This window comes from Eretmochelys imbricata, chromosome 6 (assembly GCF_965152235.1).
Source record: "Eretmochelys imbricata isolate rEreImb1 chromosome 6, rEreImb1.hap1, whole genome shotgun sequence".
NCBI classification, from domain to species: Eukaryota; Metazoa; Chordata; order Testudines; family Cheloniidae; genus Eretmochelys; species Eretmochelys imbricata.
The window spans coordinates 10,545,668-10,559,930 of NC_135577.1; the positions used below are offsets into that span (position 1 = coordinate 10,545,668).

The window sequence follows — 14,263 nt, forward strand, 5'->3', positions numbered from 1 at the left end:
CCAAATTGTCTTCAAAGGGGAAAGACAGCGAAAACTAGATTTACTGAAACTCAGGGGAGCAGGCCTGGAAGGGTGTGAAGGCAGTGGGGAGAGAAATGGACCCAAAGGGCTTTCTCTGTCCTAAATGATATGAAATGTTCAGGAGAAAACCGCAATACAAATTCACAGCTTCTTCCTCCTTGAATGGGGGACATAGCCCACTTCGTTCTTTATTCTCATTCAAGCCAATGCTGTTTTCTCAGCTTTGTCCCAACAGTGGCCGACGGCCCTAATTAGTTTAAACCATATTATGTGACTTGATACCTCTGCTAACTAAGTCCATACATTAAAATGGACTTCTTGACTTAGGCACATAAATCCTATGTCAGGTCTCAGATGGACTAATGGGCAGCACAGATTACATGTTGGAAAGATGCAGGGAAGGATCCACATGGGCCACAAAATTATGAAGTCTCCAAAGACAACCATCCAGGCAGAGTAAATAGAAACCCAAGCACCAGTCCGATTCTCACACCCCATTGCTGAGGAATGTTATCACAGGCCAACGAGGGGCCTGCAAGTCTTTACATGGAACCTACTTCTTTCTCCTCATCTCTCTTCAGTTTAACTCCATGTAACTATGTGTGTTTTGTTTTCCAAATCAAATGCTTTAGGACCAGTGCCAGCAGCACAGCCCTTGTAAGCAACCCTGCAAAAAAACAAGACAGCCCTAGTGAGCAATCCTACTGGAGGCAGTTTGGGACTGGGCTGCTCCCATACCCCACCACAGGCTGTGGAGAGAGCAGACTGAAACATACCAGGCTTGCACCAGTGTCTCCTGATTGCTGCTGTCACTTTCCAGGGAAACCATGAAGGGGAGGGGACCTGTCTGTAGCCACAAACAGGTGGCTCACAAGTGACAGAGGAGGGAAAATACAAGGACAATGATTCAATCTCAAGAATTGTTATCAAGTGAAAGTAAAATCAGATTTGCAGCCTTATGTTCCTTTCTACCCCACTCCCACTCTGGGCAACGGGGCTGCGAGCTCCACAGCGCAGCTGCAAGGGGAGGGGACCTGTCTGTAGAAAAAAGGCTCAAGAAGGGACTCAGTTTCCAAGCTGAAGGAAACAATACAACATAGCCCTCAATAATCTGACTGGCAATGTTTTGGCCTCTCTGGGCTGTGCTCCTGCCTGGCAGTGCTTTGAGTTTTAATCTGATGCTGTAAAGTAACTTAAACAACTTCAGCTGACCTACAATTAAATGACTCTGCCCAGGTATTTCCATCCTGAACAAACCTGCTCAACAGTGCAGGTTTTTAAGTAATTGCAACAAGGCTTTGCAGCTTGCAGCCCTGTGATAAGAAGATCTAGTGGGAGAGGGGAGCTCACCCTCATACTCAGTGATTTTTCACAACCGTCCAGCTGCTGGCTCACAGATTGGTGGGAACTGCCCCCTTTTCTCATACATTTACACTCTTCTTCACCACTGTGAGATGCTGCACATCACAATGATGAGGAAAACGGACTGTGCATCTTACTCCAGTATGGAAATGCCATGAATGACAGCTCACGGAAAGTGTACAAATCTGGGGTGCAACCCCCAATTCTTTCCCCATTTTGTACACACTGCTACATGACCAGGCTGGCACTATCAATCAATTTACTTGTCAGGGGAATGATATTTTACATCCCAAAATGGCAAGAGTGTTGTCCTCCTTTCACTCCTCAGCACTGGAGTCAAAGTGGATATACTAAAGCATGTCTGATTAAATAGATGCCTTGAGTTCCTGTGCTGGGAATTCTGAGGCCTACCGGACAAAATGTCGGTCACCCCAAATCACACTTGGGAGCAATCAAACCAGCACTACCCTTCCTATCTAGATACATCATCCTTCGATACTCTCCAAATGCCCTTTCAACTCAACAGCTTTATGATGAAATAGTAAGCGAGGAAAAAAACATGCCCTGCCCTTCTCTTTTCACTCTCCTACTGAACAATCAACACTTTAGATAAAGTGTCCCCCCCCACCCCCACAGCACCATGGGCGGCGGGTATAATAGGCCAGGGCAGGCTCTGCCTCCCCTAGTGCAGCCGCCGCTGTGGGACCCAGGGGGTTGCGGGTTTGGTGAGAGAATTTTTTGCTTTTTATTGTGCCCTGTGCAGGTTCCGGGACGGCTGTGGAGACACTATGCGCTATTCAGCTTCCTGGGTTCATCAGTAATCTCCAGGGAGATTACTGATGAACCCAGGATGCTGAGTAACATACTGCCTCCTCAACCGCCCCAGAACCTCCATGGTGCATAGCAAAACCTCAGGTTCTTCTTCCAGAAGAGAGAAGAGGTTTTCAATTTTTGCAGGGGGCTTTGGGGTCTCCGGAGGGGAGGCACAGCTATGGGGGCTCTGGCCAGCCTGGGGCTCCTCTGAGCAGGTTGGGGGGTTCACGGCTCTGGCTGGTCTGGGCCTCCTCTGGCAGTGTGTGTGTGCGGGGGGCTCTGACTGCAGAGGGGTCCTCAGGACTCAACCTGCAGGGGGCAGGGCAGGGGGTCTTGGGGCCATGGGGGGGCGGAGTCTCAGGACTCCAGCTGCTGGGGGGCCCAGGGCTCTGGCCTCTGGGAGGTGGAAGGGGTGGAGCCGGGGGCTAGTCTCCCCAAAGTGGAGCTCCACCCACCGCCCAATACTAATCAATCCCTTTGCCAGCCAATATTAGTGGCTCCTCCAGTTCAAAGCTAGGGTTCAGGCAATAACACCCAGCAGGGAAAATTCTTGCCCAAGGCTTAATAAAAGACTCTCAGCAATGGCAAGTCAACTCATGAACTGAGCGAACTGAATTTCTCAGCTGCCCCTCCGTTCTCAGAGGCAAGAGCATCCTGCTGCTCCTCACTCATTCCATCTGGTAGATGTGCTCCACAAAGACCAGACATCAGAGCAGCTAGTGTTTGAGAGGCACTAGGAAGAGGAGAGATCCCTAAAGAGGAAGGGCAGCATACACCCAGGCAGGGAGGGGAAGAAGAGCTTGACTGACAGTTGACTCCACTGGAGTTGGGTAGGTTCTAAAGGGTCACGTCTCTTTTGCATCAGTCTTGACTAGTCTATATTTGGTACGTTCGAGCCCTGTCTATCCTGAGTACCTGATTAATCTTTGCTCAGTGGCTGAAGCTTCACAACCACTTCCCCCACTCCATAGAGGTTGAAAGAGAGAAGGAGCCATTCTCAAGTCTCAGCAAGATTAAAGCCAGAGATGGAGCCAGCTGGCCAACCTGAGGGAGCTGAACTAAGAAGTCCACCCTAAAATAAGTGGGCATCTGAGCACGCAATGCACTTTCCTCCTCCCCTCTACAATAAGACCAAACCCTAACGCTGGCAAAATTTCACTTCACATCAAAAATCAGGATATTTCTAATACAGTACTGGGATAATTCTAACACTCCCAGAACCCCTCACATGTTACCAGCAGGCGCTGGAGAGAAAACTCCAGGCTTGAATAGTATAGGGGTTTCAGCAAAGAGGCAACATCTCATTGCTTTGACAATGAGCCTCTCCAGCACATAAATCATTCCCTCTTCCCCACTCACTGTGCTAGCTTTAATTCCTCAGAAGTCACATGTGTACTGCTATTTTACTGAATGGAATTAGAGAGACTCTCTCATTCACTGAGGTCTGGAGTTCCTGCATACCCTAGAATTTAGAAGAGCCACAGCCACACCCTATATGCAGTGTATAATATGCAGAGTCTTAAAGGTCAAGGGCACCTGAGCTATTCAGTGCAGAGCCGGTTCTAACTCTCACAGCTTGGAATCAAGATACTTTTCCAAGAATGGGAGGATGAGATGGGAACAGCAACAACTCATATAAGTTGGGTCCTTCCCAGGCCTTGAGGTCTTATTCTGTCTGCTTGCCACTGAATCCAGAACTTAGTCAGCTCTGCCCCCAAATGAGGATGAAAAAGAATCCTATCCCAGAAAAACTTACCCCACCAGAAAAAGAGGTCGATGCCCACCACAATATAAAGCCCCTCACAGCTGAGGGGTGAATATGGGGCATGAGTCTCCTGTAAAATCACTGACTGGCACAGTCATCCCCCTAGCCCTGTCACACCAACCACACTATTATATCTCAATGCTCTCCCATGCCTAACAGTATCCAGCATGATTATTTACCACCACCCTTACTCATCAACCCCTGGCATGATTATTCCCCAATCCCACAGGTAAATCAAGTCCCATTCCAGAGATACTGAACCCCTCAGACCACTCTTGGGTAAAATCTGAGATTAACTGCAGTGAGTGAACCAGATGGGGAGGGGCTGTGTGGGAGTCAAAGGGCATTACTCCTTGGACTTTCCCTTGTATCTTCCAAGTCAATTCTGTTAACTCTCTAAATAATTATTATACATACACTCCTACCATCTTTCCCGGATCCAACAAACTGCTTATGGCTTTGGTTATCCCCAATACTGAAAACTCTTCCAGATTCATCACAGATACAGAGGTCACATGGGGCCACTATTCACACACAGGGCTAAGGCTCCTGGGCTAAGGCTTGTATGTTATTCCAAATGTACAAAGACAGCAAGAAGCTGAGAATTGTGGCTCAACAGCTACAAGGCACCTTGCTCTGGCAACTGGATAGGATTCAGTGTATGCCATTTCCTCATCTTGACTGGAAAAGCCAAGTAAAATATATCTGAACCCAGTTTAGGTGGTGGGGCTGCTTGGGGGCCACTCTGACACTTAAAAGCACAATTGCAGAGCCCAGACTTTAGATTCGAAAAGGCAGCATCCCCTCTCATCTCTTCAGCAGGCTCCTGACAAGAGATTAACTCCTGTATCAAGTCACCTCACCTCTCCCCCTGCCCAGATTTGACCTCCACACTCAGTCACAGTAGAGTATGGCGTCAATTTGATGTCTTAGGTAGCCCCGAGTCACTTTGTCAGCAGGCCCAGCTCCCCATACCTGGCAAACTATTTGTAACTCACGTGAAGGCAAAGAAGAGGGTGGTGGCTCCCACTAGGAAGATGGCAGCAGCTGAGACTGGGACGTATTTGCTGGGTTTGAATCTCTTTCCAGATGCTGCTGGCATGTTGGAGCTCTGGTGGGTGATCTGCCCTGCAGCATAGCCCAGGCCCAACTGGAGTCAGAATGGACACGAAAAGGGGGAGGGGACCTCTAGAAGGGAGAAGGAGGGGGGCAGAGGGAGAAGATGGGAGGGAGAAGTCGTGGGGGTAAGCAGTTACCCAACTTCCTGAAATATACTTAGAGCGTGTTCCAAATGGAGCAGAAGGAAACAATCCAGAAGAAGGATCCACACAGATCCTTGAAGGGAGAGGCCCAAGAACACAGCCAAGGGATTCCACACTGCCCCCTGAGAGTTTGGGGATGTATGGAAGGAGATTTAAAAAATAAAATGGGAAACTGAATTCCAATTTAAACTACTGCTGGAACACGACAGCTGGGAGCAGCCAAACTCCAGGTGCAAGAAGCACCTCCCCAAGCAGCTTGTGGCAAAGGCTGGCTTCAAAGAGATTTTATAAGTTAGGGTGGGGAAAGCGGCAAATGGAAGTTGCAGACTCTGCAGCAAATGGAGGGAAGCCAAACTGAGGAAGTCTTTTCCACTCTGGTGAGTGCTCCAGGAAAGGTGGCCAACTCAGAAACAGGCCGCCATTAGATTTCTTTGAAAAAACCCACACCAAAATCCCAAAGAAGCCTCCTCTCCTTTTCCTTTTTAATCTCTTCCTGGTGTCCAGCAGTCCCCTTCAGTCACCGCTCAGGTGGATGGGGTTATCCTGAAACAATGTGCTTGTCTTCCTCACACTGCTTGGCCCTCTCCTCCCCCTCACCCGAGGCAGTTGCAGAAACACACTCCCTGATTTCACCAGGATCTGAGGCTGGCTAGCGGTGGTTGTTTAATTTTATTTATTTCTCTCTTGACGGCTAAAGCCGGGTAACAGCTGGTGCGAGGTTGAGCTGTAAATCCTTTTCTTTGAAAGGGGGGGTTGGAGGGTGAAGTCAGTTGGCTTGTGTGTTTTCGTCTTCTTCCTATTTGTTCCCTTTTGTATGACACTCAAAACTCTAGCTTCCACTTGGTTTTTATGAACAAAATTGAATTTCAAATCCTTTCTGTAGTGATGGTGTCCACAAAATCCTGGGCAGATGAGGTAAGACTTGAAGGTTTTCAGACAATTCTGTTAAAACTGCAGAATGCAACTGATAATTAAAACAATGATGACTGGGCCCTTCTCACCCATGGCCTGGGTATCTAAGTCTGTTCCAAGCTGCTCCATTTTCACCTCCCTCCCGCATAGAAAACCATTCCTCAATCCATATTTGTTTAAAAAAAACATATAAAATAATTAAAACTTGACATCTGGAACTCCACACTTTATCTAGAAGAAAAGAAAAATCAAATTAACATGGGAATTCAGGAAAAATAATCATTTAACATATATTTAATATTAATAATGCACTCTGCACCTTCAAGGTACTGTATAAGCATTAGTGTGAAGAGGAAGACATGGACTAGAGGTCTTAGAACCAGGCTGGGGATCAAGAGATGTTGAGTTCTCAGCCAACTCTGACACAGACTCACTCTATGGGCTTAGGCATGTCACTTAATATCTCTGAGACTCAGTTTCTACATCTGCATAATTGGGATAAGGATACATAACTCTCACTGAGAGATAAACTGTTATTTTTAGTTAATAAATACTCACACTTTTGGTCTTCAACATCACTTTCCATGCTCAAGGAGTTTCACAATCATTCACTAACTAAGCAGTTTCAGGTAAGTATTATCCTCATTTTATTGTTAAGAAAACTGAGGCTCAAAAGTTGAGCAACTTGTCCCAGACCACAGGAGTCAATGACAGAGCAGAAATGAGAACTCAGGACATTCTGGCTTCTTGTCCTATGCTCAAGTTTTTTCTAGACTATTACAATTAAAGGACCCCTAGCCCCAGCTAGAGTTGTGCTCAGATGGAGTGAAGGGGATAGATAATCAGAAGTTTTAATTCTTTGCTGGGAAGGCAGGAAGGAAATGGGAAACAACCCCACAGGATCTTATCGCCATCCCTCAAAGCAGGGCAAGAGATGCCCACAGAAAAACCCAGCCCTGTTGAGTGTTGAACACATTTACACTTGGCTGCTTTGCATGAAGAAGAGTGCAGTTCTCACAAGAAAGCCCTAGTTAGTCTATTAGGCCACGGAAAAGGAGGTCTGACCTATGATCTAACTTGAGTGAGGGAGTCAAATTCCTTCTCCAAAATACAAAACGGAGGGGGGGCAGGGAACAAGCTTCTCTCTGGAAATAAAATCAAGAGGTAGCAACCTGCACAAGAAGTCGAGAGCCAGTGAACCCATCACAGCTCAGGAACAACCTGGGCACAGGTTATATTTAATTGATTATTATGGTTATAGCAACTCTGCTCAGTTCCAACTTTATTTGTAATGCATTCTCTACTCCACTAGTTCACTGTTTTATCATGATGCCTTTATTATTACATTAGGTAGCAAAATACAGAGCTGTAATAACTGTTCTCATTTTTCTACTTTAAATAAGCCATGTCTTTCATTTCTCTCAATCTCTCTTTTTTACGTGAATTTTAGTGGTGACTAAATATGACAGATTGATATTCCTGGAGCTTGAAAGAACTACAGTACAACAAAAAAGATGTATTCTAATTACTAAAGTTAATTACAACACAGACTAAACCAGTTAAGAGTTAACACAAGGGTTGAAGTATCCACTCATTCAATTGCCAGAGCAGAGTAAGAAATCTTTCCAAGTGATGAGGGCTTTAGGCTTTTGGTTTCTGCAGAATCTAATCTTAAATTTTTAAAATCAAAGTTTCCAGCCTGCACGATTGAAAGAAAACCTTTCCAAATGTGACTCTGCAAAACTGTGGTTTCTGAGTCTGCAGACAACTCCAATTTCACTCTACTGTTGCTCTTGCCTGTCCCAACCAGCAGCAGAGTGAAACTGACAAGATTGGTCATTTTCACAGCTACTGTGCAGAACTTCTTGGGGAAGCATCTTATCAATTTCATTCGGATGTTTCTGAGAGAAATACTGAACTGTAACAGAGGCAGGCACTCAGTTTCGCCACAAGCAAGGAGAACCTAAATCACAGAGGAACAGAGAAAGCTTTACAAAGGTGGTCACTGTGCTGCTGTTATCACAGAGCATGTAGAGAGACATTAGATCTAGTATGAATTAACTCACAATCATCTTAGTGGTGTGTTAACTCTGAAGTTTATTTAGGACAACAATGACAACATTGCAAACTATGTCACTAACTGAGTGCCTTAACTAACAATCAATGAGCTAACATGCTTATCTACTGTAACAGGACAGCCAACACATCTGGGGAGCGATACTTCAGTGGTTTGAGCATTGGCCTGCTAAACCCAGGGTTGAGAGTTCAATCCTTGAGGAGGTCATTTAGGGATCTGGGGCAAAAATTGGGATTGGTCCTGCTTTGAGCAGGGGGTTGGACTAGATGACCTCCTGAGGTCCCTTCCAACCCTGATAGTCTATGATTCTACATTTGAAAGGACGTTCCACTGAAATAAGGTTGCAAATTTTAAAGCTGCATACAAATAAGTGTTCTATCAGACTCTGGGAGTTGATTTTGTTTTTAAGGTCTTCCACATAAGCCTATGTCCCCCTTTCCCCTGCACAGAGTAATCACTGTTCTGCTTTGTCCAATCTCTCATCTCCAGCTGCTCCTATTTTCTCATCCAACCCAATCACTCAGCACTGAGCATTTCATCTTCCCTTCCAATCCTTCTCCACTGCCTCTCTCTTCTATCCTAACTGGCAACTCCACTGTCAGTTTCCCCAGCTCACTACCACAGCAGCATCTTCAGCTCTTCCCTCCACATCCTGTTTCTTCCTCTCTGATATCACCAGGATCTGCCCTTTCCTCGCTAACCCCACTACCCGCACCTTTTGCCACATCTTGTTCATCTCTCACCTCCATTTCTGGGACCTTCTTCTCTCACACCTCTCACCTTTCCCCCTTTAGGCCACCCCAAATGCCTCCATTATTTCTCATTCTTCTCTCCACCTCATCAAATTCAAGCTCTCTCTTCTCATCTGCAAGATCCCTACTCACCTATTCTAATTTCGTCCTCTTCTCACACCCACTTATTCCTTATAGCTCCTCCCAATGTTCTCTCATTACTCCTCCTTTTTATCCCCTCTTCCTCAGCTTTGGGACTTCCACTATACTTCCTCTTAGATGCCCGAACAGTTTCACTCTTGCTGTTTGTCAGGAGCCCCGTCTCTCCTTATAATCCATTTCTCTGAGAAATCTTTCCCATTGTGCTTTCCTCCCCACAAGTGTCTCTACCCCTTGTCTGAACTGCTGCCCTGTATCTCATCACTCCTAGACTAGCAGACCAACAGGGCAAGGAATGCAACTTACTCTATTCTTTGTAAAGAACAGTGCACATTCACCATGCTAGAGAAACAATCTGTAATGATTTCACAACATTTCACTACTTATTTACATTGCCACTGCTAATCACTGCAGTTTCTGTTTAAGTCCCTGTAACACAATGGTACAAACATTACAAGTTTCCCCATGCTTCATCTTTGCCCTGGGGAGATTAGCTTACTGGGGAGGAGAGGGGAGTTGTGTCTCCATGACCAATTCCATAGACTGCATTGTTTTGCCAAATACAGTGGTGGTTTGCGTGATGTGGTTATCTATCCCAGTGCAAATTAAAACAAAAATCTCAACTCAGTATACTTGCGATAGGCCACCAAATAACCAGCACACTTAGACTATAAGTTCTCTGGGATAGGGACCACCTTTTTGTTCCGTGTTTGTACAGCACTTTGAACAATGGGGTTCTGGTCCATGATAAGGGCTCCTAGGTGCTACATTAAAACAAATAATAAATAATAGGGCTAGAGCTTTTTGTAACTACTATCCCAAGAGCACATCCAAAACAGCAACTTACAGAGGAAAGGCCCTGTACACAATTCCCGACCCCCTCAGCCATCCAGTCTACCCTTGTTCAGTGTAAACCTACAACTCATTTGGAGAAGTTAAACCCCTAAAATGCACTTTTTTCATTGTCCTCTACCTTTGTACCCCATGAAATGCCTGTTAAAGTTATTTCATTTCTGACTAGAGATGCACTGGCCAGCCCAGGAGATCAGCCTCTCCCTTCCACTGGAATCTGAATTGATAATTTTACTAAAATAAAGAAGATAGTCACATATTGACCCTATTCCATTTTTAAATTCATCATACAAACTTAAGAATTTCAACTATCCCCATATTAATTGGGTACATGTCACCTCAGGACGGGATACACAGATAAAGTTTCTTGTCACCTTAAATGACTGCTTCTTGGAGTAGCTAGTCCTGGAACCCACAAGAGGAGTGGTAATTCTTGATTTAGTCCTAAATCAACAGGATCTGGTCCAAGAGGTGAATATAGCTGGACCGCTTGGTAATAGTGACCATAATATAATTAAATTTAACATCCAGGTGGTGGGGAAAAAAATCACAACAACCCAACACTGTAGCATTTAATTTCAGAAATTACACAAAATGAGGAGGTTAGTTAAACAGAAATTAAAAGGTACAGCGCTAAAAGTGAAATCCCTGCAAGCCGCATGGAAACTTTTTAAAGACACCATAATAGAGGCTCAACTTAAATGTATACCCCAAATTAAAAAACATAATAAGATAACCAAAAAGTGTCACCAGTGGCTAAACAACAAAGTAAAAAAAAGCAGTGAGAGGTAAAAAGGCATCCTTTAAAAAGTGGAAGTTAAATTCTGGTGAGGAAAATAGAAAGGCAAGTTAAATGTAACAATATAATCAGGAAGGCCAAAAAAGAAGAACAGCTAGCCAAAGACTCAAAAAGTAATGGCAAACAAATTTTTAAGTATATCAGAAGCAGGAAGCCTGCTAAACAACCAGTGGGGCCACTGGATGATCAAGATGCTAAAAGAGCACTCAAGGACAATAAGGCCATTACAGAGAAACTAAATGAATTATTTGCATCCGTCTTCCCGGCTGAGGATGTGAGGGAGATTCCCAAACCTGAGCCAATCTTTTTAGGTGACAAATCTGAGGAACTGTCCCAGATTGAGGTGTCGTTAGAGGTGGTTTTGGAATAAAATGATAAACTAAACAGTAATAAGTAAGGCTACATTTTAGTCATGGGTATTTTTAGTAAAAGTCATGGACAGGTCAGGGGAAGTAAACAAAAATTCACAGCCCGCGACCTGTCCATGACTTCCTGACTAAATCTGGGGGGAGAGCAGCCTGAGTGGGCCCACGGATGCTGGGGGAGGGTGCCACGGATGATGGCGGGGGGGGGGCGGGGCGCAGCCCTGGACCCCTGCTGGTGCTGGGTGGGGGAGGGCAGGCAAGCAGCAGCACACAGCCTGGCCGAGATCCGTGCTTAGAGTGACCAGATGTCCCGATTTTTTTAGGGACAGTCCCAATATTTGGGGCTTTTTTTTAATATGCCTCCTATTACCCCCCACCCCGTCCCATTTTTTCACACTTGCTATCTGGTCACCCTATCCATGCTGGTGCTGCGGGGAGGGATTGGCGGGGCCAGCAGATTCCCTACCTGGCTCCGTGCTTCCCTGGAAGCGGCGATATCTCCCTCGCCCACCTCCGAGGTGGAGGCATTGCCAGGCAGTTCTGCGCACTGCCCCAGCCCAGAGTGCCAGCTTTGCAGCTCCCACTGGCCGGAAACCATGCCCAATGGGAGCTGCGGGGGCGGTGCCTGCAAGCAGAGGCAGCGCCTAGAGCTGCCTGGCCACGCCTCCGCCTAGGAGCTGAGCAAGGGGGATGCCAGGCGCACTGGCCACTGCAGAAGCCACGGAAAGTCACGGAATCTGTGACTTCTGTAACCTTCGTGACAAACTTGCAGCCTTAGTAATAATAAGTCACCAGGACCAGATGGCATTCACTCAAGAGTTCTGAAGGAACTCAAATGTAAAATTGCAGAACTACTAACTGTAGTCTATAACCTGTCATTTAAATCAGCTTCTGTACCAAATGATTGGAGGATAGTTAATGTGATGCCAATTTTTAAAAAGGGCTCCAGACGTGATCCCAGCAATTACAGGCCAGTAAGCCTGACTTCAGTACCGGGCAAACTGGTTGAAACTATAATAAAAAACAATACTGTGAGACACATAGATGAACATAATTTGTTGGGGAAGAGTCAACATGGTTTTTGTAAAGGGAAATCATGCCTCACCAATCTACTAGAATTCTCTGAGGGGGTCAACAAGGGGGATCCAGTGGATATACTATACTTAGATTTTCAGAAAGCCTTTGACCAAGTCCCTCAGCAAAGGCTCTTAAGCAAAGTAAGCTGTCATGGGATAAGAGGGAAGGTCCTCTCATGGTTTGGTAAAACTGGTTAAAAGATAGGAAACAAAGGGTAGGAATAAATGGTCATTTTTCAGAATGGAGAGAGGTAAATAGTGGTGTTCCCCAGGGGTGTGTACTGGGCCCAGTCCTATTCAATATATTCATAAATGATCTGGAAAAAGAGGTAAACAGTGAAGTGGCAAAATTTGCAGATGATACAAAATTACCAGGCAAACTGTGAAGAGCTACAAAAGGATCTCTCAAAACTGAGTGACTGGGCAACAAAATGGCAGATGAAATTCAATGTTGATAAATGCAAAATAATGCACATTAGAAAATATAATCCCAACTATACATATAAAATGATGGGGTCTAAATTAGTTGTTACCCCACAAGAAAGAGATCTTGGAGTCATGGATAGTTCTCTGAAAACATCCGCTCAATGTGCAGCGGTAGTCAAAAAAAGCTAACAATGTGAGGAACCATTAGGAAAGGGATAGTTAATGAGACATAAAATATCATAATGCCACTATATAAAGTCATGGTATGCCCATACCTTGAATACTGCATGCAGTTCTGGTTGCCTATCTATCTATATATATATGAATTGTAAAAGGTACAGAGAAGGGCAACAAAAATTATTAGGGGTATGGAGCAGCTTCCATATGAGAGAGATTAAAAAGACTGGGACACTGTTCAGCTTGGAAAAGAGATGACTAAGGGAGGAATAGGAAAGAGATCTATAAAATCACGAATGGTGTGGAGAAAGTGAATAGGGAAGTGTTATTTACCCCTTCATATGACACAAGAATCAGGGGTCACCTGATGAAATTAATAGGCAGCATGTTTAAAACAAACAAAAGGAACACACTGTCAACCTGTGGAACTGATTGCCAAGGAATGTCATGAAGGCCAAAACTATAACCGTGTTCAAAAAACAATTAGATAAGTTAATAGAGGATAGGTCCATCAATCTCTATTAACCAAGGTGGCTAAGCCTCTGACTGCCAGATGCTGGGACTGGGTGTCAGGGAATGGCTCACTTTCTTCACTTCACAGGAATGCCCTGTTCTTTTTATTCCCTCTGAAGCGCCTGGCATTGGCCACAGTCAGAGGACAGTAGAGTGGGCTAGATGGACCATTGGTCTGACCAAGTTTGGCTGCTCTTTTGTAAGGAAAAGGTTTTATTGGCATGAGTTTAAGATGAGTGTTACCAATGAGTTGTGAAGCTCTTTATATATGTGTGTGTCTGATATTTTGTGTATTCTGATACCTGCTTTGAAGAAACACCCCAAAATAAAACTTTAATACATTAAACTTCACCCAGCCCACCCTATCACTTGTGGATTCAGGGAAAAAGGCCTTTTTCGTATTTACCAGGTTTGCTCACAGGTGATTGTTTGTAATAAATGGTTTCATCTAGAACTTCCTGTTTTCACTCACATGTGAATGTCACTGAACAGTATTATTTTAGACTGAAATTTTATATGCTTGATCTTGGTCTAAAATTATTTTTTCTAGAGTAAAAAATGTAACTAGGTCTAGACTAGGATTTAAAGCGGTGTGATGTTAGATTTTTAGGTAGCTGGATCTAATTAAAGTTTTAGAAGGTGTAACCTCACACCTTTAAATTCTCGGCTGGACAAGGTCTGTTTTTTGGGAGTTCACACCTCTAGGGAAGCATAGTCCATATGTTCATTGTTGCAGCCACTGATTGGTGCTTCTGATAGGCAGTCTGACTGTGTGGATAGGACTGAGGCAGGAGATGTTGGTTTTATTCCTGACTCTGCAACTGGAGTCACTGTGACATCTTGGGCAAGACATTTCACCTCTATGCCTTATCTATAAAGTGGGGATAATACTTGCTCTCCTTTGTAAAGCACTTTGAGATCTGTGGATGGAAAGCAGGGCTATATGGGTTTAC

The 14,263-nt window shown here is 44.8% G+C and overlaps 1 protein-coding gene across 4 annotated transcripts in view; it reads right to left on the reverse strand.

Moving 5' to 3' along the window:
* The window catches only part of ZDHHC5 (zDHHC palmitoyltransferase 5), a 43,240-nt gene that overhangs the window by 23,972 nt on the left and 5,005 nt on the right, over positions 1-14,263 (reverse strand). For all 4 annotated transcript variants that reach the window (XM_077820789.1, XM_077820785.1, XM_077820786.1 and 1 more), the window contains exon 2: positions 4,960-6,366. Coding sequence is in view for 3 of the 4 variants with exons in the window: in XM_077820785.1 (XP_077676911.1) it covers positions 4,960-5,063 (104 nt within the window). In the remaining variant the exon portion in view is untranslated. The remainder of the gene's footprint in view (positions 1-4,959; positions 6,367-14,263) is intronic.